The sequence below is a fragment of the Notolepis coatsorum genome, assembly GCF_963971535.1.
Source record: "Notolepis coatsorum genome assembly, chromosome: 15".
NCBI classification, from domain to species: Eukaryota; Metazoa; Chordata; class Actinopteri; order Aulopiformes; family Paralepididae; genus Notolepis; species Notolepis coatsorum.
Window position 1 is genome coordinate 79018605 of NC_140179.1, and position 25699 is coordinate 79044303.

Genomic DNA, 25699 nt, shown 5'->3' on the forward strand with positions numbered 1-25699 from the left:
ACTGACTCGTTACAGTTTTATATGCGTTCTGGACGGAACAGGAAGAGGAACATCAGCAGGTCACATGCTGCTCTGCGAGGTTTAACCGTTCTACCTCTGATGAACATGAACTATAGCAAAAAACCTCTTAGTATTCTTGTGTTTTTTTTTGTACACACTAGAGATTTACCACAGAAATATTGTATTCATAGATTTCTTGTGTATTTCTTTTTTTCTCCATACACGCTATAAATTTACTGGAGAAATACTGAAGTGATTCACCCCCGGTTTCAAAGTGACAACAATAACATTCCAAAAGGACCCAAGTGTATGTAGTTAAATAGTTGACAAGAAATACATTTGGGTCCAAACTGTTCCCTAGCAACAGAATTCCAGTGACACTGTCTATGGTGGAATATTACAAAAATTAATGGAGAATCACTATATAGTGCTCCGGTGTTTTTTCATACAAGTATACTACTATAGCGATTCACTATAGGTTGGTGCATACAAAAACCCTATGGATTTACTAGTTCATTTTGAACGGCACTGCTGTGCCTTTAAAATACGAGGTTACAATACAATCAAAGAGGCAAAAAGTCCTATTACGTTTGAGTTTTAATAGAGAATTACAAGAATCTACGTCTTCCTCTCCAGATGTGCTACACTTCAGTGTGCAAGAGGCCCTAGCTGTAAAATAGCTGGTTCCCATAAAATTGCATTTATGCAGCACCAAAGATTCCAGTCAAATGTATTTCCATTTAAGAAAAATAAAATATATAAGAAAATGTTTTATTCCATAGAAACTGTAGTAAAGGAATATCTTTTCCCATATGGTTTGCCAGCAACATATTTACTACATGCAATTATTCTATCTTATGACACCATTAAATCAAAACAAGATCATTTTGGAGGCACTGAAAACCAAAGGCTAAGCATAGTATCAACTAAATTGTGGACCCTGCCTTTGTAAACAACATAATTACTCTGGTAGATTTCTAGCTTCAAACTGTGTTTCCAGGGACCCAATGACCCAATTCCTCTGAGGGCAGTTTGTTTGATGAAAATATGCCTTCGGATTTCTTAATTCTTTCGACAAAACGACATACTGTAGTCCACCTTTAACAATTGAAACATAGTTAGCTTTAATCCTGATTGATTATTTTCTTCTTTATTTATTTATTTTTTTAATTTTTTGTTATCTTTGAACTTGATGAATGTACATTTAAAGCCATCTGGAACAAGACACTGTACATTATTATTGAATCAGTTCCTCTCAATATACATTGGTATGTAGCATGTAGTAATTTCTAAAGGCTTATCGTAATCCTTATCTCATAAGCTTCTAATTTCAAAATCAAGTCACTCTATTTGCACAGTAATTTCAGTGGTCAAAGACGGGGCTGCCCCTCCCCCCTCCGTATGATTCTCCATGTGTTTCTTCAGCTTAGCCTTGGACGTGAACGTCTTCATACACTGCTCACAGTGCGGTCTCGGCGGCTTCATCCCGGCGTGGCAGCGTTTGTGTCGCGCCAGCTCCGAGGAGCTCTTGAACTTGTGTTCGCACACAGTGCAGGGGTACGGACGCTCCCCGGTGTGCGTACGTTCGTGTAGCTGCACCTCGCCGAGGGTGAGGAAAGTCTTCTCGCAGTAGGAACAAGGGAAGGGCCTCTCGCCCGTGTGTATGAGGTTGTGTCTGGTCAGTGCGTACGGCTTGGTGAAGCCCTTCCCGCAGTAGGCGCAGGGGTACGGGCGGACGCCGGTGTGGGAGACAATGTGTTCCTGTTGGGTCTTCTTCCTCTTGAAGCGCTTGTCACACTGGTTGCAAGAGAAGGGCCTGTCGTCCACGTGGGACCGGTGGTGCTTCGAGAGCTCCCCCTGGGAGAGGAAGCCCTTTCCGCACTGCGAGCAGAGGAACGGTTTCTCCCCCGTGTGCATCCGCTCGTGTCTCGCCAGGATGGACACCAACGTGAACCTCTTGGGGCAGTGGGAACACTGGAACGGTCGCTCGCCCGTGTGAACCTTGAGGTGCTTCATGAGCATGAAGCGGAGGGAGAAGCGCTTGCTGCACTGGTCGCAGGGGTACGGACGTTCGCCCGTGTGGGTGGCCAGGTGCCTCTTGACGTCGGACCGGCGGGTGTACGTCTTGTCGCAGTGCGGGCACTTGAACTGGCGTTTGACCAGGTGGGTCTGCCGGTGCTGCGAGCGTGCGAGCAGCGAGTCGAAGCCTTCGCCGCACTGGTGGCAGACGTAGCACAGGCTGCCGCCGTGGCTCTTCCTGTGCTCCAGGAGCTCGGCGGACGTGGGGAAGCTCTGGCTGCAGATGGAGCACATCTGAGGGAGCTTGGTTTCGCCCGAGTGGGACTTCTTGTGGTGGACGGTCAGAGAGCGGAGGTTGACAAAAGTGTTCCCGCACAGCTGGCAAGGGAAAGAGATGGGCGTCCCGTGGTGCTTGCTCTCGTGTTTGGCCAGGTCCCACGAGTGCTGGAAGGTACGGTCGCACTGGGAGCAATGGAACGGTCTCTCCCCCGTGTGCGTGAGCTGGTGTCTCCGTACGTCCGACGTGCGGGTGAACACCTTGCCGCATGTTTCACACGTCAGCGCTTTCCTTTTGCCCGGGGTGTGAGAGAGATCACCGGTGCCGTCTGTGCCGGTTTGGCTATCGGGCTGTTTTTTGACCACGTCTCCTTCGGGGAAAACTTTAATTGAAGTGAATATTTCGTCGGTGCCGGAAGGAGACGGCGTAAACACAACTCCCTTTGGTTTCGCCGCTATTAGCGTCTTGTACTCCTCCGTGAGAATGGTTTGCATGTGGATGTGAGGAAGACTTTCCTCCTCCGAGCTATGGAAGGGACACTGTGGGCAGGTGAAGATGATCGAGGTAGTCTCCCCAGATTCATCTGAAATGAAAAATACAGAGCGTGTGAAGATAGCTCTGACACCGTTACCTCTTCAAAACCCACCTGTTCACACTTGCCTTCACGCAACACGGCCCTGCTCCCAAGTAGCCCACCCCCTTCCCCCCTAACTCTTTTCTTTTAAGCCACAGATCCCGTTTTTTAGTTGTTCGTTTGTTATTGTTAATTTTCTTGTTACCACTTCATCCAATTGGACGGCACCTTGCTTCCTTTTTTTTTATCTTATTATTTTTTTTTTTTTTTTACTATACACATAATTTTTTTTCACATTTTGATCTACCCATTCTTTTATATCGCTTCTCTCTCCGTGTACAGTGTCCTTGAGTCTGAGAAAGGCGCTTCTCTCTTCAAATCCAATTTATTATTATTATAGCTGCCTTTGGTCTCTTAAAAACAGTAAATCTACAATAACACTGTCACATCTATTAACGATAACGTATTAACAATAATAAGGGCAGGGTGGCCAGGTGGTTTAGAGAAACATGTTCGATCCCCTATGACAGCCAATATTGTCCATCCCCGTCACTGTTTCCTTGATGAAGATCATTGAACCCCTAGGTGTCTGGCCCTGTGCACGGACCTGGAATGGACACCTCCACCAATGCCCTTGAACTGCAACTACCAACACCCAAGATACAGTGGATTTCCTCCCTTATGCCATATTGTATTATCCAATACTCCATTTTATTAATATAGATGCATAGATACATTAATATAGATACATTATCGTATTTTCTATGAGTTGAGTGGATACGTGACCGGAGACCATCCTGATTCCTGAGCATATTTTATTCAAAACGTATATATATCATTTTTTGTATAATCTTATCTCCTGTGCTGACACAAACACTAACATTAGCTATATATCAGTAGCTGTAACAGAATAAATTCATTATTTAAGTTTCAACAGCGTCAAATTCTTTTGTTATTTTAGTAATGAAAATATAATTTCATAAAGAACGTTCCATGTTCTGTCATCTAATATTATATTATTCATAAATAATCACTGTATGTAAAGACTTTTCCACGTTCTCTCATCTAATATTCAATTCCATTACTTTTAGGTTCTTGCCGCAGTATCGTTTTAGAACCGTTATCGTGATACTTCCGATATCGGTATCGAAGTCAACATTTTGGTATCGTGACACAACACTATATTGTATACAGGATTCCCACAGACATTGCTAAATGAAATGGTAGGGGCACTATTTTTCATTTTAAAAGGGGCATTTAAAAAGGATACAATTCACTTTTAAATGCTGTTGTTTTATTAAAAATAAAATAAGTTTAAAATACTTATTTCTTCAAAAAGAAACAAATATATTATTTAACGTTAGTTCGCGTGTGTGTGTCGTGGGCCAACTACAGCATCGCAAAAACTACAGTTTCTAACTTTCATAACCCATCATAACAACAAATAAGTTAGATTGATGTTTAGCCAATGTTTACAAACTGAAACCAAACTTTGAATGCATCAAAATGGATTAAAAACAACATAAAATAATACTTTTGTCAGAAACTCGTCATTCAATCTGAGAATGAAAACATCTTTCCAATCCTATGGTTGTCAGAGGTGGGGCATCCCCTTTGTTTACATTTAAAGATTCCAGATTGCACCTTTAACTCATTGGCTGCCAGCTATTATCCTTATCCTGTGGTAGCTACTGCCACCGCTGTAAACGATGGGAGTTAGTCACCTTGTTTGTAGAGCTAAATCTATATTCTATATTATAGCCATGGATACAATACTATCAGGGTTTCCCATTAATTACCTAAACTGTGGCGGTCTTAATTAGTCCCGCCACAGTTGTATAATGAACCAAAAAGAAAAAGTTATTAAAAAATATATATATCTCTTTTTTTTACTATTTAAAAAAAAATATATAAATATATAATATAAATGTATCAGTAGTATTGGCAGTGGTAGTAGTCGTAATAGTAATCCACTATATTTTGTTATTTTCTATTAAATAATTTAATTTATTTTAGTGCTTCCCAATCCTCTCCTCGAAGCACCCCAGCCGTTCCATGTATTTGTTAAATTCCACCACCAGCACACCTGATTCAACTAATAAAGGGCTAGTTAAGTTGAATCAGGTGTGCTGGTGGTGGAATTTAACAAATACATTGAACGGCTGGGGTGCTTCGAGGAGAGGATTGGGAAGCACTGCATCTAGTCGATTTTGTGTTTTGAGCACAAAGTTCATCATAGATCTAGCCTCTTTATTTTGCTCTCAAAGTGCACCAGATTGATGCATTTAACTTTAAAATGTACAAACAAACAAAAAAACGGAGGTTCAGCCCCCATAGTCTCTGAAAATCCTGTGGGAAACACTGACTATACATTTGACATGGAGTTTCTTCCGGTCAAGATGCAAAAGAGAGAGAATTTTTCCATCCATACGTTCCCGTGTTATACCATGGTGAATATAAGCATGGTTTTAGAGCGGCCTAGGGTAATTCATGAGTTATAGCCCTACACGTCAACTACATTGTAGACGCTGCAGTTTCTTGCCTGAACCCGCTATTGTTCCGGAATCAAATCTACAATATAGGTATTATGTTCCATCATGAATCCATGAAAAGGGGGGGGGGGGGGGGGGCGTTTCTGATTATTTGATTGTCAGTAACGGCATTCGCATTGAACACTAAAAACAGTTATCAGCCCGATCGGTGTAAAAGCATTGCAGGATCAAGCTAGAATTGACGTCAAATCGCCCTTACCTGTGGTCGGGAGTAATCCAAAAAGAATATACCAAATTTCTTGATCGCCATCTGGTAGATCCAATGTCCATTTGCTTGACGGCATAATCGACCATAACATATGGATCGGGCATATTTGACGGGCTTCAATGTAACCGGCAGAACCGTTCGCCTCGCCCGAGAAGGAAAACTAAAACCCGTGACCTGGGGCCATCCCACAGCCCAGGATACAATGTTAGAAATGGTGCTCGATACCGCCGTCTAGCGTGATGCGGCCGGTATTGCACCTAGGCATTCTCAATGCGATTCCCAATGTTAACGCCAAGTCAGTGGGCCTGTAATGAATAGAAATATAGAATAAAAGAAATAACAATCAAATAACGTATATATACGTGGTTGGCGTTCAACAGTTGTCGGACAAACACGTATATAAACGTTGTCGGCATCCAATGAGTTAACACATTGGGCGCCAAAGACGAGTTAACTCGCTTTTTGGCGCCATGCGTTGAGCGCCAAAGACGAGTAAACTCGTTTTTAGATCCCTTTTTCTATTTTTTTTATTCATTACAGGTTCACGGACCTCTGTGTTACCATAGGAAATCATTCTGAGATTCGGAGAGTGCAATACCGGCCGCATCCTGCTAGATGGCAGTATCGCCCACCCTTTGAAACCTTATTTCACACTGTGTGTCACATCGAATTTCATCCAGGCGGAGAATTTTGGTCCAGGCAAGGCTAACGCTTCACCCAAGCAACTTGAAACGCATCTAGCACACTCGATCCATAAGCCAAATTATGTCCGGGACCAGATGGACATCAATACTGGAAATCGCGATCAGACAATTGGAATATTCTTTTTGGGATACCTCCTAGTAAAGGTAAGGACTATATCACATCAATCCTACTTTGATCCAATAATGATTTCACATCGATCGCAACGATCATATGTAACATACTCCAAAACGTATGCCGTTGCTGACGATCAAAGCATCAGAAAACGACCCCACCCCCACCCCCTTTCATGCATTCATGGTGAAACATAATAGCCATTATATACCTTTGAATTGGAAATAGTAGCGTGTCCAGGCGAGCAACGCAAACGCTTTTAGCTAAATTCACGTATTGCTCCATAACAGTTACCAGGAATTAGCCAGGATCACTCTGAAACTACAATATTCACCACGGTATAACACGCGAACGTATACATGAAAAAAATTATTCTTTTTCACATGTTGAACGATGGATAGTTAATGTCAAATGAGCCATAGTATTGTCTCCATAGCTATAATATAGAATATAGATATAGCCCTGCAAACACTGCAACGCACAGTGAAAATCCCTATCCTTTACAGCGGTGGCACACTGAGTACAAAGATGGCTAAAGCGGCTGGCGCCCAAAGTGTTAAGGCCAGAAAATAGTCTTTTGGTTACCTGTGTTTATTCCTTTGATGGCTACGACAGAGGGGGCAACAGAACTGTCAGCCTGCTTCCTGTGGAAATCATTTTAAAAACAATTTTATCTAGCAAATCGTTAATTTCCCATAAACATAAAAAGTAGAAAGGGATTATGCAATCAAAATACAACAACTGATCATACGTTTCCAGCTCTGCATAATGCTCTTCCGATGAGGTCGTGAATTTACACGACTGCTGCCCACTTGTGGAAGTTTTCGTGTTAAAACGTGTAGATCTGCGCACATTAGTCGGGGAGGTCGGCTGTTGGGTTTGAGAGACCGCTAGGAGAGTAAAACAAGGAGCAGTCAAGGCAGTGTCATAATAGGGAGGTGTAGTGGTTATGTCATTGTTGTTTCCCGCGCGGTCCACCCCACTTGAAATTGCAATGTATTCTCAATGGACACATTTCTAAATCGTCTCGTTTAAAACAAGTAAAGCATGAACATTGGCATGGTGTACCTTTCTGTGTGTATTCATCCACAATCTATAGCTCGCAATTAATCGTAAAAGTAGCAAAATAAGTAACAACGTTACACAATGGCCGTGACATGTATTAGGCGACAGCACTGAACGACTGGTAAGTGTAGTTCTTTTTTAACAACAAATTAAACAACCTTTTAACTAACTTTATTTCAACCAGAAATGCTTAAACAATAATGTTAGTGATAGAAGGGAACTCATTTTGTGCAAAAATGGAAAGCTTGCCAATGTTCATGAGGCAGAATTGTTACAATAGCCGATAATACATTTTCCCAATGATAAATCTCTAAACGGGTGGACCGCGTGGGGAACTAAAGTGACGTCAGACTACACCTCCCTATAGCGGAAGCTTACAAATGTAAACAAATTCATAGGACCAACTGGTGTGTTCATCTGTTAACACTTTGAGTGCCAGCCACGAGAAATCTCGTTAGTTCATGCCATACGTTGAGTGCCAATGACGAGAAATCTCGTTATTTAATCGTTATTTTTTTTATTAGCGATTTCCATTAATTTTTCATCAATCTAGCCCCACGTTACCATTGGGACTGGCTTTGAGCTCGAACAGGGAAAATACCGCCCCCTATCGTCTCCCGGATGGTAATGCACCCATTGGATTGGACTGAATGAAAATGCATGGGGAAAAGAAAATCCGGAATCCACATTTTACTTCTCAGGCATGTAACCCGAGCCGATTGCAGTCATTGTGGTCCCTCAGAACAGCGTGGAATGTGTTTCGAGCACCCAGCGTTGGATCAATAAACACGATTGATATTTGGAATGGCGATCAGGAATTGGAATAATCTTTTTGGAGAACATCTGATCTGAGGTTTATGATGTTTATGAGTTTATGATGAATTGAAAATGGGGGACCCTGATGTAAACAAGACGAAAGTCTTTCTCTGGTCTGCATCCCCTTAACAATTGTATGTATTGAGCTGTACTGTACTGTACCCATTCTGCAATCTGTTAATAAACTTTTCAATCAATCAATCAATCAGGTAAGGAATCTATTTTACCAGTCTTGGGGTAATCAGAGTTTTTTTTCACATATATATCAACATGTCCCCTATATGTGTATGTGTGTGTGTGTGCTGATCAGCGTTTTTGTGTATTCCACTAAAGGGCGATTCCTGCGGAATCTCTTTTTTTCTGGAAATTTCCAAAAACAAGCGTTTTTCAAAATGGTATAAAACGGAAATGTACAGATGAAAAAACGATCCGTTTCGTACATGTTGACTGCAAGCAAGTCATTGATAAGCGATGGTCGTATTAGACACATAGCCATAATTTAAGATATAGTTTATGCATTCGCAAAATGTGCTCGTCCTCTCATCGATTAGAGGGGTGGCACTCAAGCGCTAAATCGTGCGCCCCCTGCTGGCACTCAAAGTGTTAAGGGAGATTAACATTGTCAATTCATGCTAGCAGGTGATAACGTTTCATGGTGGTTTGTTAAAAGTAACACGATAGAACCAAATTAGTTTCATCACTTGTTCATCTACAAGCCAGATTATATTTAACACAGATGTCCCTTTAACTGCAAAACTACTTCTGCCCTTTTCCAAATTCCATAACTCCCAATTCAAGCAATTCCTCGTCTTCCCTGCACTAAATGATAGACTTATTATATTATCATTTAAAATAAATAAATAAATAAATAAAAAGGGGGCAGTAGTGGGGGCTGGATCTAGGCTAAGATTTGAATGTGTTAATTTGACTCCTATTCATTCCAGGTGTGATGATTCTAGTCCCATGTAGAGCAATCCATCCACATAAATGGAATTACAGTAGAACAGTGTTTTTTGAACTATTGGTCAGGACCCAAAAATGGCTTTACAGGCCGGTTTTGGGTTGGTTTGCTATGTGACCAGTGCGACTATATTTGAATGAGCCTGGGTCCCAGGGCTAGGCTAAGGTTTTAGAATCCATGAACTATAGGATACATAGCAGCTGTTGACTTAGAATCTCTTTATTTGCCAAGTAAATTTAGCATATACCAGGAATTTGTCCTCTAACTAATTTGTTCTAACGCCAGTGCCTTGGTCAAGGCCAGTGGCAGGAGTGTACGTTGTATGCATGTGTCTTTCATGGCAATACCTCCTTCCTTTCCGTGAGAAACAGGGACTTCAATGGAGGCATCCGTCATCTCTTGCTCCAAAAAAGAGGATTCATCTTCATCATCATCCCTCATTTGTGTGGAGGACTCCGTGACGCTCTCCGTTTGCTCGTCAAGTTGTTTGTGCGCTTGAGTTGTTGTTGCTGTTGTTCCTTCACCCGCCACCATCTCATCGTTCAAAGTCTCAACATTTGAATCATCAGTATGGCCTGCCGGTACATCTTCATCTGTGGTTTCCTTCTTTATTACAAAAGCCTTCGTCAGAGTTTCCAGTGCTTTGGCAACATTTACGGTTTCCTCCGCCCTCGAGCTCGCCGTCTCCGCCTCTTCACAGCCGTCCCCGTCTTCGCTCACGGACGCCGTCTCCGGTTGAGAGAGATCCGCTTGTTCCGTTGACTCGACTATCTCCTCGCCCGCTCCGACCTCTACTTCAGTGTAAACCGTCACTACGCTATACTGATCTGCTCCGACAAAGGTAAGTGGATTCAGTATGTTGGCATAGTTGTGCATTGATTCCAGTCCGATAGAAGCGGTTGTTTTTTGGGAGGGAGGGATGGATAATGCTGACATAATGCAGCTACCAATAGTGGATGAGGGTCCATCTAGCAAAGACAAAATAAACATTAAACAGTCAATATTTTTAAGCAAAAACAAGAGCAAAGTTTCCTACTGTAATCGGAAAATATTATCACATCTATAGATCCGTGTTAAATCTCTGTACAGCCTTGACTTTAATATAGGTTAACTAGGCCAGGGGTTCCCAAAGTGGGGGTCGTGACCCTGCCGTGCGGGGGGGGGGGGGGGGGGGGGTCGCCAGATGATATATTTTTTTTTATTTTTTTTGATTTCCCAAAAAAAAACAAAAAAATTTTTTAATGCAGTCAGGCCACTGAACTTAGAAGCAGGCCAGGCCAATAGTTAGATAACCTAGGTTGGGAACAACCAGGAGATCACTGCAACCCACACAAGTTGGAGAACTGTCTCTCTCTCTCTCGCTCACACACACAAAAGGAGCCGCATGTGATTGGTGGAAAAAATGTAAATCCATCAAAATCAGTGTTGTTGCTAATCATACATATGCTAGCCTGTTTTTTAACAATAATTTGTGATGCCATCACAAACACTGGCATTTAAAGGGTACAAATAAAAAAATACCTACACTAGAATGCAGGAAATGAAGTACCCCCCACTTAAAAAGTGGCCTGACTGGGGCTATATTTCGCACTATATTTCCTGGCCTGAATGATTTCCCCAGTCCGGCCCTGGTTAAAAGCCTCCAATGCTTATTAGTGTGTGTGCGTTTGAACCATACATGTTTCAACCATACATTTCCATTTATAAAAAATATATAATAATTATTATATATTTGTTTACCTCCTATAATAGTGGGGGTCGCGGCTCTCTGACACTGTTATTTCGGGGGTCGCGGCCTGAAAAGTTTGGGAACCCCTGAACTAGGCGACAGTCTGACAGTGTTCTTATAACAACGGCCAAGGTTTAGGAGATATGACATGTGGCTTTTTCTCCAGTTCTAGTGTGAAGACATAACAAAGCCCAGGCCTAGAGTCTAGACCCATCTTTTGTTTTCATTCTCTCACTAGGGCATTTTTGTTTACCTTTCTTGTAATATCTGGGCATCTTATGTACGTCATGTCAAACTATGTATTTATTGTAAGTCTGACCAGAGCTCTTTCTCACTTTCTGGTCAGACGTCAGACGACCTCAAAGGCGCTTAAAACAAAATTACAAACATCACAAAACAAACTGGTCAGACTACTACTTGACCTTACCCCCAGAACCCACCTCACCCCTGCCCACTTTGACAACCTAGGATGGCTTAGAGTAGACGACAGAGTACAGCAACTTGCAATGGGCCTGGTCTACAAGATACACTATACGACTAAGGTACCCATGTACATGTCAAAATACTTCCCAAAGGTCAGTGAATACCACAACCACTACACCAGAGGAAGCTCAACAAATCATGTTAAACCCAGATTCGGCTCAAACAAGGGACTAAATACGTTTTGCAATTATGCCACATCAATGTGGAACGCCCTACCCAAAGCTGTAAAGGAATGTGAATCCCTACCCACATTCAAAACCGCTCTTAAAGAGCACCTACGGGAGGCTGCAATTCGAAACTGGCCACCGTAAATGCCCAAAACCCCCACCACCTCCTAATAGACAGTCTCCTCCCCACCGCATGTATATATTCCCTCCCCGCCGTATGTATATCTCTCTCCCACCCACCCACCCCCTCCAGTACTGTATATTTGAATACCGTTTATGTCACAAATGTATCAGTACTAAATACCTATATGTCCCTATGCCATAAATGTCATGTATGTTGTGTATGTCATAAATGTCTATATGAATTGAAAATGGGGGACCCTTATGGAAACAAGACAAACGTCTTTCTCAGGTCTGCATCCCCTTAACAATTGTGTGTATTGAGTCGTACTGTATTGTACCCATTCTGCAATCTGTTAAATAAAGTTCATTCATTCATTCACGTTTGTGTGTCTGATTGTAAACTGAGCTCTGTGGCCAAAGAAATAATTCTAATTAATGTTCTATATTTTTTCATATATTGGAATAATCCATTTGGATACCATCTGATCTCAGGTAAGGAATCTATTTGACCAGTATTAGGTTAATCAGACCTTTTTTCACGGAGATATAAGCGTTTCCCCTATAATGTGATATGACTGTTTGACTGTAAGAGTGATCAGGAACTGAGAGAATCGATTTTCAGCGCGCGGCACCAGCGTGCACACGTACACATATACTATCGATAATCTAGCGTTTATTTGAAAACTATTCATAAATAGGCCGCAAAATGACAACATTCTAGAATATTACAGTAAAGGGCGATTATCATGGAACTCTTCTTTTTTCCGTGAAAACGAGTGCTTTTCAAAATGCTATCAAACGGAAATGAACCGATAAAAAAACAATCCGCTTCGCCAATGTTGACTGGAAATGGGTCATTGATAATGCGACGGGCAGATTAGACACATAGCCATAATTTAAAACATAGATTAGGCATATTAACGTTAACATTGGAGTGGTGCTGGGCATTCAAGCACTAAATGAGGGCCCCCTGCTGGGCATTCAAAGTGTTAAAATATTCCACAACAACACTACTCTTCCTCCATTTTGCCAGCACCAGAAGAAGGCAAAGCTGTATGACTTGTTTTTTGGGGGTCGATCAAAAAATATTTACTTCTTGTAAAGCCTTTGGCAGCCATGAATTTCTATGGCACTGGATGGAAACACCCATGCATACCCAACTAGGCGTAGCTCAACTGACTTTGTGCCAGTCAGATTCAGGAGTTCTATGGGGAAGGAGTCATTTTTATATTCTGCAGCTGTCTTTTGGAACAGTCTGCCCAGTGACCTGAAAATCGTAATCAATGCCGTTAGATTCAAGTCCAGCCTCAAGACATGGTTCAAAGGGGACTATAATTAACCCAGTCACTCAGCTAAAAGGCACCCTTACATGTTTTTATGCGTCTGTTATGTATATAAATGGTAAATGGCATAATGTGATGTGTTGTGATGTCATGTCTGTATGATGCATGTCTAAGCATCTCATTCCCCTACCCCCCTACAAGGACCACAATGGAAATAAGCTCAGAGCTTTCTTGTGTACATCCTTGGCAGTATCTCCTGACTGTGCTTTCTGTGCCTGCGAACCCCAGCTACTAGGACAGAGAGGCTTAGGCTCAGCTTCTTCCCCCAGGCCATCAGAGCCTTGAACAATGAACATTGAGTGTCACAGAACACTGAACTATCCACACACAAGCACACATTAGCACACACACGACACGCACGCTGTGCACTAGCAGCCACTTTAACACTTTAACATGAGCGGGCACACACTCATGCCGCACTCACCCACACTTATTGCCAAAAGGAAAGGCCACTTTAAATTAGTATAGCAACAGTAACAGTGTATTGCACTACCAAAGCTACCTAGCATGTCCTATAAGCTCTGTAAATAACTATGTACAGATACCGAGATGTCACACCATGTTACCCGTTACCTGTTATTGCACAATGTTGTTTTTATTGGATTCTATTATATGTTGTACCACTGTATTGCACATCGTTGCGGGCAAGACCACCCGCATTTCATTGTATACTTGTATGCCGTGACAAATAAAACTCTTGACTCGACTGTCGCATGTTATTTTATATTGTCAAATAAAGTCATTCATTCATTAATTCAAACAACAGTGAGATGAAAAGTGGGAAGAGACTCACAGGGTGTTTTCAGGAGGCCTGAGCTCTTGTGGTGGTGGTAGATGCACCTCAGCTCGTCGGTGACGGACTCCCCACATTCCTTCAGGCCTGAAGGGGCCGAGCCCAGCCACGCTGCCGTCTGGACACAAACACACCAGTGAGATGCATCCAAGATTCAAGATTCAAGAGGTTTATTTGTCACATACATACCAGGGCATACAGTGAAATGCGGGTGGTCATGCCTGCATCGGTTGTGCAATAATACTAATAATAAAATAGACATAAAAAAACAGGTAATAAGAAGACATAAGATGTGCATGATAAAATAGACATGCTAAATTCCTGAGAAGGCACTGGTTCCTAACTCTCTCATTATGCTATACTTACTATATCTAAACTATACTATACAAGTATACTATACTGTTCTTTCCCTAAAGTGGCTTTCATATTCCTCATTCCTTTTTGTTTAAAGCGATTGCAACATGTGTTGTGTGTGTGTGTGTGTGTGTGTGTGTATGCTCATGTGTACTTGTGGGTTGAGAGTTCAGTGTTCAGTGACATTCAAGCAGAGGACCACAATACTGTTGATATCCATTGAAGGATTATTGGGTTATAATCCTTTTATCACCATTAGAGATCTAACAGGCTTCTATGTTTAAAAAAGAAAAACAAATTTAACCTTTATTTATCCAGGCAAGCAATTAAGAACAAATTCTTATATACAAAAGCAGCCTGTGCCACGAATGCAGAGAATGAAGTTGCTTTGATTTCTCACATTACACGTGCCTCTCTAGATATTTAATCATTGGGGAAATGTTCAGATACGAAAACCTGTTATCTGGATTGTGCATTAACCAAGACAAGAAAAAAAAATTAACATTCAGTGACAATCTGAATTCTGTGACCTCTCGTTTTGCAACATGGGTACATTATGTGGAAGGAAAGGCTTGAACCATCTACATGCTCTCAGATGACCAAAAGGTGTAGACCTAGGAAAGGATAGTAGCGCTGAATACCTGTTTGAGGTCTGGCACTGGAAACAGCTTTTCCAGTTTAGAGAGTAACTCCCAAAGTAACGTATGCAGGGCTGCATCATATTTGGGCCCATATTCCACTGGGAACACCTCCTGTAAGACATTTGTTTGTTGCAAAATGACCGCATGTAGAAAGTATCCTAGGACAGTGATACCAATTTTAGACCAGTTTTAACAAGTGAGGTTCTATGGTTACATGGCCTGACCACTAATCCTAGGCTAGTATTCTGACTCTTAGGATCTTTATGCACAAAGGCCCACCTCTTTTTCAGAAAAACTGCTTTAGAAGATAAGTCTTAAGGTTCACTGGTAACATTTAGCAAGATCTAAAAACTCCATGAAATTGCATTGAATGTATATTTCTGTTCTCTGATCGGACGTATTTTCCAATTTAAAACGGGAACCTCAGGCAGGACTTACAGTAAAAGCTAAATTAGTTAGTCCTTTGGCAATGCATTAGAGACTGACTTTGTGGGCTCAAATTATTTTTGTTAGGGAAAATTCCAGCCAAATTAGTTTTAATTAAATGTGGGGCTTACAGCACTGCATTAAAAAAATAAATGTTTCACATTATGGGGTCTTTAAAGTCTATGTTCAGAATTTTGGACTCCTAGCCCAATTTACTACTTAAAGTAAATTGATGCTGTCGATCAGTAGAGTCCTTTCTCAGCACAATCCATACTGGATGGATACCCTCAGCTCTGGCTAGTTAACCTCAAAACGATAGGTTATGAATATAACCGTAGTTCTATGAGTATTAGTGATGCTCAGCGTCAACTGCACATATCTCACTCCAGTGACGTGCACTGAATAAAAACTTCACAATGTACCTTTACATACCAACATCCGTCTGGCCACACCCCCATCTGCTACCTACATAAGCAGGGGTGTGGCCACACACTCATCTCCTTCTCAATAATTTCACCACAAGGTAAGATCAAGGGCCGCAGTGGCGTCCATACGCTGAGCGTCACTAATACTCATAGAACTACGGTTATATTCATAACTTATCGTTCTATATCGTATTAGCTCCGCTCAGCGTCAACAGCACAACGGGAGCTGAGCGGGAGCTGAAGCTCGACAAATGTACCCCACTGAGGCCCCCCACAACCATCAGAACCGGGGAGGACCGAGCCCCCCGACCCTCCCTAATGGAGGGATACCCTCCCTATTGGAGGACGGGAGGGAGACGGATCCGACCGTGCGAAGAGGAACTCGAGCAACTCAACGCACAGGGTGTGCAGACCGTGGCTTGACCCCACGACTATGCACACGCACAACCCGCATGCCACAAGGGAACGAACGGAAGGAACAAATCTTGTTACTGCCCCCAAAATCACGGGGTCAAGAGCAAACTCAACCCCGTGGCAAGGCCATAGCAGCGGAGCGCGAAGGAAGACCCAGACCCAGAAGGGACTGGATCCCCCCGGAAAAAGGGGGCCCGGAGAGGCCAATGAGGCCACAGCATCAAGACCTCACCAGGCGGTCACTAGTGACACCGCCCCCCACATCGCCAGCGTATTCGGACAGGGCCCATCCAAGAGCAGGCCCTTCCCCCCACTAGCACGCCGCCTGGCACACTGACCCTGGCATACTCAGGCAGTCAGCATGGCTGTAACTCGAAGCACTCAAGAGGCTACACTACAGCGGGAGCAGGCAGCGCACCGGGGAGACGACCTCCAGAAGAGGCCGATCCCTCAATCCAGGCAGCAGGCACTTGACCCGAGCCTGGAGCACTGCGGACAAGACAGGCGCCAAAGGGGTCAACCGAAAACAGCACCCCGGCGGAAGGGGTGTATGCTGGCATTGTTTGAGCACCATGTCAAAGCCTCCACCAAAAAATCCCAGACGCTCTATAGGGGCCGAGGCAGAGAAGGCTGACACGATTGGCAGACGTCATGAACGTGCTGGGGCACACTCAACCGGGTAACCCGGGAGTTGACTCCGCTCCAACACATCAGGGAATCAACCACCCTCTTGGTTCAACATGCGGTGGTTGTTCCTATAACCCCTCAGGAAAAAACTCCAAAACACACCTGCGGGTATACACTGGCTATACCGCAGTACAAGTGTTTCAGTTTTCAAAAAGGGGTTATCCCAGGCCTACGGGTCGACGAAAACGACTTTGGACCGGGCCCGGCGGACCGGGACGTACACAGGGATGCCAGAGGAGTACTATAAAAACCACCTCAACAGCCCCCTCTTAGCCATGCGTAAGCGGAAGAGAGGGGCGAAAAGAATGGAGAACGAACATCTCCATAATATCAAACCCTGTGACACCCGGGCCGACCTGGCATTTCCCCCCCTGAAAAAAGCACAAGTCCCTCAGGGTACCAGAACAGAAGATCTGCGTCCCCGGCGGACAACGGGTTAACTGACCTGGACCAGCGTGACCAGAACCAGTCCCGTTCCCTAATCACGCCGACATCCCCAACTCCAGGAGGGGGGGGGGTAGGTACGCGTGTCGATCTAAAACATTATAGAGGGCGCCACCCAGACGATCCCATTCGTACCGCGCTCAGTGGCCCACCCCAAGGGCGTGAGACCCCTCTACCTATGCTTTGATCTATTCCGTTAACATCCCCCAGATATGAACGAGAATTCGTCGAGACAAACCTAGTAAACTGGCGCTCGGAAGAGAAAAACTCCATCCCAGTTGCCCTATAAAAACGCCGTTTTAATAACGAGCAACCAAGGCGCACCAGCCTCATGCGTGATTCCTATCAGAAACACCCAGGGCTAGCACTATGTACACGTCGAGACCCAAAACACATCAATGGATAATCTAACAAGACAGAAAAAAGAAAAAATAATACGGACATGGGTCCCATGCGACGCGGCTGAGGGAAACACCATCCCGTCAACCACACTTCATAAGAGGGGACGGTGAGCGACGTACCCCTATGACGGGGGGAAACCCATGACTCAACAGACCTGTAAGGCGAGGAGTCAGGGAAACCCTAAACAATACCCCGTCCACCTACTCCAAAAAGGAGAGGACGGGGAACCCCCAGAGAGACTTCCCACGCGAGCTGTATAGATTGAAAAGAAATATTGCAACATTGAGCTATGTAATACTTGGGTTAGGACTCTCCGAGGAGGAGGCTCTGAACCAATACACACTGAATAATCGAATTGAATCGAATACACATACAATAGAGCAGAACTCCTTTTTGAAGTTCTACTCACCTTGACAATATGAGGAGGCTCTGAAACTCTGAGGAGGCTCCCTCCTGGAAAGGAGGGTCCGAACTCACAGAAGGCTCTTCTCCCTGAGGAGGAGGCTCTGACAACTCCCTGAAACAGATCCATAACATGGAACCTGAACAACTCACGGAAGTCTTACCAATAGAAACGCGCTCAGTGACGTACTCTATGGCGGGGGAATTTCCGCAGTGCACACGCCCAATCTTTCAGGGCGTGGGACCAGGAACCCCCCCCCTACCCTGTAACGTGCCGAAACAGCAACGTGACAGGAACCCTGAAGGACAGGGGGTTTTAACCCCTGACCAATCAGAAAAGGGAAGGAAAGGTTTACCAGTTCACCCCTTTACGACCTCTCACCCCTAATACGATGTAATGACAAAGTAGAGCCATGACCCAGTCATAGCATGCTACATGAAGCATTTAACAGCTTCACATAGCTCATGTGCTAACCTGCTATCTGATTTTTACTAAGGAAAAAACACAGAACAGAGAGGGCCCCTTTAAGAGCCCCGGTACCAGACTTACACATGTGCTTCTGTGGGCCAAAACCTAACCCAGTTGTAGATCTCAACGACACACACAACCCTTCATCACAACAAAAAATGGCAAAAGTACACTCTTACTACAGAGGAACACCATTTTTCATAACAAGAGAGACATAAGTCCTCGATTACGTATTGGCCACAGGCCTTGCTAAGCACACATGATAGCGACCAAACAACCTTTTCCCTAGGAAAATAATCGTTTCTCAAGCAGAAGCACAACCCCAGCAGCTTAAGCTGAGGGTTACATGATACATCGTATCCCCACAAACACAGTGACACAATATATTGTAAACAAACATGTCTGAGAGGAGGGGGGGGGAAGTCCCAGGGAAAAACCGGGGGGGGTCACCCCTCCTACCTTACCCTTGATACGACCAGGTTGAACAGGTACCCCTGTTAATATGCGAACACGCTGTTCATTGTCATCACAGGCTGAGAAAAGGATTTATTCCTCAATCACATGTCACTAAGCATAGCTTCACAGGTTAATTAACCCACTTAGTTGTGAGTTCACCCACGTTACAAACGTTACATGAACACACATGTTCTCATCACAACTAACCAGTTCATTTTTACACATGTAAAAAACAACGCCGATTTTCTATACGAGATAAGCTATACCAGTGACAAGACAATTCACACACAACACGCATCGTATCCTCAATGTATTGCAGCAACACACGTTTTGGAAAACATCGTTATTACAAAACATTTAGAAGGGAAGGAAAGAAGAAGTGTTAAAAGTCCGCAGGACTCCTACCTTCACCCTGAGCGCAGGCCGAGAGGACTGCAACACTGGTTAACGGGACAACCGACGTCGAACCCGGCGTCTCCTGCGTTGGTGACTAGGGTAATGTCCGCTGCGCCACCCAGCCGCCGTTCTCCATGTTGACGAAGTCCTCGCTGGCATGGCACCCGGTGTAGGGTCGACTAACATCTTCTGTCAAAGATGACGTCGTAGTCAGAGTGTTTAAGGCTCGTCATACTCACAGTAACGTTCAACAGTGTAGCATTAAGCTAACAGCCGCTCCCGACTGATAACAACAAGCTAACGTTTCCTAGCCTAGTGAACACAACGAGCTAGCGCCGCAGCTAACAGCTGACTGGCTAACAGTAGGCCACAAACTAGCACGCAAGCTAAGCAGCTATCACCTGAACTGTACACAACGACATAACAAGCCACACTTCAGACAGGCCGCCGCCTGAAACCCTCCTCATCCTAAAGGCCTCTACATGCTACAGCAACTTCAAAGCAACTTCAACACAACATCAGCGCGATTTCAGCGCGGTTGTTTTAGAGGGTCTTGTAGACTGTGTTGTGAGGATGTTGCGTACCTTTCACCCAAATCTAACCTAAACAACCGTTGCGTTGATATTGCGTAGCAGTGATTGGTTGGTTAGCGAATGGGGGCGGGGCTGTCATATAATAATATTGGTCCCGCAGAGAATACCATCCTCCATTGTTGTAGCCAGCCAGCTAGCGTTGAACTTGATGCTATTCAATGCTCTATCATACCCAACTAACGTTAATGCCATTCAGAATTTACAAGTTGTATATTAATTTAATATAAACAGGTAGTTCGAGCTGCATTTTCGTGCCTACAACCACAGCCACAGGGATATATCCAGCTTTGACAAGCTCTCTCTCCTCCTGCCGATTAAATTCAGCAGCTCTTCCTCGACCTCGAGTGCCTGTAGCCATAGATATAGCTGCCAGCTAACGTTAAAACTAACCTAAAAAGTTACACAAGCAGAATACATCACAAATACTTCCGGTCGGGGATTTCAAAATAAAAGAGCGACGTCTAAAAGCACCGGAAATACGTTTATTTTGTACATTATCTAACGTTAACACGAACCTAAACTAACTTTAGTTAAACTAACTTTGCGCGTCGATGTTGCAGAAGCATAAAGGCAGAGTGTCTAAAACACTGTTGCTTTGTCGATGTTGTGGTGCAGTTGCTTTGAAGTTGCTGTAGCATGTAGAGGCCTTAAGAGAGAAGAGAAAAATAAATGTCAACTGTTTTCAACTGTGATTTACCAGACATACAGCGGAGTCTGCACGATTCCCATACGGGCTGCAGCCGACTTGAGCATGGAACTACCGATAAAGAAGATCCAGACCCACATTTCCTCGTGTTTAGGGTGTACTCTCACATTCATGTGAAAGATGGGGCCTTCACGGGACAGAGAAGCATCCGCTTGTCCAGAGAATCCCGGGTTCAAACCAGATCTCGGTCGCGGCCCACTAGTTTGACCATCATGGGCGTCAGACCAGGACCCTCCGTCCGTCGCCTAAGAGGCAGAGCAGAGGACCCCAATCTGGGGCCGGCCTTCGTAAAATTGTCAGCCAACCCCCATAGCATTAGCAGACAACTGGCGCTCGCAAGCAAAACATTACTCACCCAGCCCGAAAGCAACCAATTTCTCACAACAGCCGGTGCCTCCCACAGTCAAGCTGTAGAACCGGAGGTTCAAACCTATCCAGCCGCAGCAAGGAGGACTGCAGGTGGGGAGTATATCAGCGACGCGATCCCCTAATACGAAAAAGCCGGTGGAGGTCAGAATGATCATCATCTTCCAGACACCCCAGTGACGAAGACATTATCGCCTTATTTTCTCGAAAATAGTGAGAGAGAAAATAAAGATATAACGTCAACGTATCTCCTTGTTCTTCTGTTTTCCTTTCAGCTAAATACTTTCTTTTCCCACGTCAAGTGATTGGTATACAGGCACTCTCTTGGGGTGAAATTTGAGAAGGAGATGAGTGTGTGGCCACACCCCTGCTTATGTAGGTAGCAGATGGGGGTGTGGCCAGACGGATGTTGGTATGTAAAGGTACATTGTGAAGTTTTTATTCAGTGCACGTCACTGGAGTGAGATATGTGCAGTTGACGCTGAGCGGAGCTAATACGATATAGAACTAATGTTAAGTGATTGGGCCATGTTTGAGTCTATACAAGCCCTGAAATAAACTCTGAACCTACTCCACAGTGCATCCAAAGCAAAGACGTTTGTTTCTGAGGATGTGCAAGTGCTTTTTTTTTTGCAGTGGCCCCATTCACTTCATAATAGTTCTGTAGCTAACTAAGGAGCTGGGTATCCAGTATAAACACCTTACCAACTGTTTCGCCTGTTTTATTGCAACACTACCATCACCGACATCTAAGAAGGGAGATCCCCCCTTGAACGGCCCTTCTAAGGTTTCTCTCCTCCACATTGCCTGTGGTGCATTTCTTCCTATTGCTAGGTTTTAGTGAGTTTTTTCTTACTTTCCCGTGGGGTATGTCTGGGAGTGTTGCATTCATTTATTTTATTTATTTAAAATGTTTTGGACTTCATGGTGTTTTTGTTTTGTTCTTGATTTATTGAGATGTTTCTTCTTGACTTGTTTCTCATTTCTCGTTTTTCCTTTTTTTTATTATTATTATTCTAAACAGTCACGCGGACCTTGGTGTGTGTTCCTGGGACCTCTGAGTAAGTTAGAATTGAAATGACGACCGAATCCCGATAGGTGGCAGTATCACCTACCTTTTGAACTGGGCTAGTTTAGTGTGGGGCCCCCCCACGCCGCAGTTGAGAGCACTAGAGCAAGCAGTGAGTAGAGAGGTACCAATGGCGATCGCGACTTTTGGAGATTATTATGAAGAGGACAAAACGATCACATTTATGGATGATAACGTGCGTTTTCACCAGACTACATTGGACTCAGCACTTCTGGTAAATCATAAAAATACTATAGTTAAACCGGCCGAGGAGGTAATATTATATGTCGCAGAGTTGAGAGCACCCGAGACTACAGCCAACTAACATTCGGCAATGGCGATCGCCTAGAGCGAACTATTGGAGATTATTATGAAGAGGACAAACAGTGAAGATCCATCCATAACATAAGGTGTGTTTTCACCAGACTATGTTGGATGCTAGTATTTTCAAACAGGCTGTTTGGATGTACGTTCCTGGATGTAACGTTACCCTGGTGCTGCTAACAGGCCAATTAACGTTATATTTATTGATCCTGTTCTGAACAAAGACACTTGGAACAAGAGTGGACAGGGTTTTGGTCTATTTTACCGAACCCCATGATAAAACATGCCTTTGTAATTATCCCAGCATCGGAAAACGACCCCCCCCCCCCCCCGGCGAGCAACCTGCACGAATCACGTCATATCTCGCATTACAGAAAACGAGACTGGATTATTATTTTTAGCATGGGGATAGCACACGAACGAAGGCATGAAGAAATAAAAGTTTTTTTCCCTATTGGAGTATAAATAGTGCCTGTCAAATGAGCCATACTATTGTCTCCATAGCTATAATATAGAATATATACGATGGGTCTGCAAACATCGTGAAAATGGTAAAAAAAAAAAAAAAAAAAAGCTGTCTCCAGGGAGTAAAGATGGAAAAACAGCGTGGCAGTCAAAGAGTTAAAGAAGACGTGTCCGGCCCATGGGGACATTAACGTGTGTTGTCGGGCCTTACAAATACATTTGATTTGATTTGATTTATAAATAGAACAGCATGGATTTTGTGGAGAAAAAGGACTTGCAACGCAACATGATTGATAAGTAGGAAATGGGACAAGGGGTCAAACATTCTGAACTTACACTTTCAAGTATAAGACAAATATTCTCAGTCAAACCATCGCTTTGAACATTAAGGGTCTAACCTGAAAGAAATATGCTCTCTCGTTTGGTTCCTTCAGCAGGCTTTGAACAAGAGCCACAAATGTGTTTTCTGTCGTTTCCACATCTGCATCCCTGTACTGCAAGAGAGTGAATCGGTGTTGTTGTACACATTTTGTATAAAATACCTATGATTCTTATTTTGAAAAGCATGCATTCATGACCCCCTCCCCCCATACTTCGGTGTTTGCAGAGGATATAGGCAATCTATCCAGATAGCGCTGGATGGACTGAGGATCGACTGAGCCTCGACATGACCCTTTGCATAACTCCAGAATCAGCTGAAACACACAAACATAATTTAAATTGTTAAAACTGTTTCTCTTATAAGAAATGTTTAAGTATATCGTAATTGTTAACTATAGATAATCAAGTCAAGTGTTCCTTCATGAATCCCCTTGATGAAATCCCGGTGTCATAGCAGCATGGGGGAGGGGAGGTACAGGCAGGGGAAAATATATAATAATAGAGTAGAACATAATAATAATAGTAATGGTAGAATGGCAGTATATTATATTCATAATAATAGTATACATATGCTCCTATCACTATTGTTGAACCATACCCACCCTTGCTCTCAGGCCCAAGACGAGCTGAGCTCTTTGTCTGTGGTTTATCAGGCCTGGAACCACCTCTGTCACCATTACTACAAACTTCTGTAGTTTCTCATAATTCATCACATCCTTCTGCTTGGCCACCTGCCACATAGCAGCAGACAACAGCCGCAGTGGAGGCACTAGGAGGCGCAGAGAGGAGAGGGGCAGACTGCTGGGATCTGAAATGATAATGAATGAGGAAAGGTGATGATCGCAGACGCTGTTGTTTGGAGAGCGGTCGCCTAATCATTCTGTTTGGAAACAACAATTGCATGTTTGGGGACCTACTTTGAACCAACCTACCCTACTACCCTAGGCTAGTGTCACATGAGCATGCACCCGACCGACCCCCTGACCATTTTGCAAGTTGCAACGATTTTCTGTTGTAACTTAAGTCTTGTCATCATAACACGGTGGGCTAGTGGTATTACTACAGTGGGACAAAATGGTTCATATGAGATGAGCAAGTTGCAGCCCTACACTGTCATGTTATACTGGAGTTATAAAGTGATGTCAGCACACACTCAGAGCTGCCTCTAACGTCACTGGAGTTATAAAGTGATGTCAGCACACACTCAGAGCTGCCTCGAACGTCACTGGAGTTATAAAGTGATGTCATTGTCAGCACACACTCAGAGCTGCCTCTAACGTCACTGGAGTTATAAAGTGACGTCAGCAGCACACACTCAGAGCTGCCTCTAACGTCACTGCGACGTCGTCCAACATTCTGCGTAGGAGTGTGCATCAAAAATATGACGTGCTGCCGACCGACCATCATAATAATTATGGAAGAATACGCGCTTCGTATGGGCTAGTTGATGTTTTAATTCCATGAAATAGTCTGGGCCAGCTAACATGGCTAGCTAGTCGATTAATAAATATAGCCCATTCTAGATGTATCACGTCTTTCGAATTACATACCAATGATTCCGTCAATTGGTCCACGGGCTTCCATGATTTAAAAAAATATATATCCGCTCCTTCGCCGTTCAAATGTGTGTCAAATTATGAATCTAAATGGTTTGCGCTGTAGTTTCGTGGTGACTGACTGGCTACATGCGCGCTCGGAACGCAAGCAGCACCCGATTCCTCCACTTCTCTTCCTCTTCTTCTCTCATTTAATGGCGGATCGAAAAACAGCGCGCGTAGGTGCACACTGCCACCTACTGGGCCGGAGGGGTCGGCAATATATCTGCATGTGATGATTAAGGATGTTATGATTACTTTGCACCACTAGGTGTCAGTATGATAGGCTCTGATAAGTAGAACATCCAGGAAGTAAGAACGACCATCTGGAGATAACATGTAACTTGTGCTGTGGTAGTAAAATAAAGTACTGGTGTTCATGAGCAAGGACTCAACTCATAATTGAACCACTGAACAAAACATGGTACCAGGAGTAAAAACTACATTGTGACAGGTGGCATGGATTCCTTAAAGCCACCGGAGAGTTTGAAACTAACTGGAAATGTCGACAGCAACTGGCGTACCTTCAAACAGCAGTTCCAGCTATACCTTGTGGCCTTGGGACTGGAAAACAAGTTGGATTCCAGGAAGGTAGCATTACTTCTAACAATAGCAGGCCCACAGGCCATAGAAGTGTACAATACATTTGTGTATGAAGAGGAAGCGGATAACATAAATTTGGATAAAGTGTTTGAGAAATTTGATGCTCATTGCTCTCCAAAAAAGAATGAAACATATGAGAGATATGTGTTTCGTTC

General features: G+C 43.7%; 1 protein-coding gene across 1 annotated transcript; it reads right to left on the minus strand.

The window, feature by feature from the left end:
- Positions 1–686: 686 nt before the first annotated feature.
- LOC311241843 (uncharacterized protein) lies at positions 687–25029 on the minus strand. Its single transcript, XM_084330776.1, has 10 exons — positions 24897–25029; positions 23949–24154; positions 23559–23660; positions 23364–23459; positions 14922–15032; positions 13927–14044; positions 9636–10256; positions 7198–7336; positions 7032–7090; positions 687–2879 (listed from the first exon to the last, which is right to left on the minus strand). The coding sequence occupies exons 1-10, from the start codon at positions 24928–24930 to the stop codon at positions 1342–1344; spliced, it is 3024 nt and encodes a 1007-aa protein (XP_084186902.1). The 5' UTR covers positions 24931–25029; the 3' UTR covers positions 687–1341.
- Positions 25030–25699: the final 670 nt, after the last annotated feature.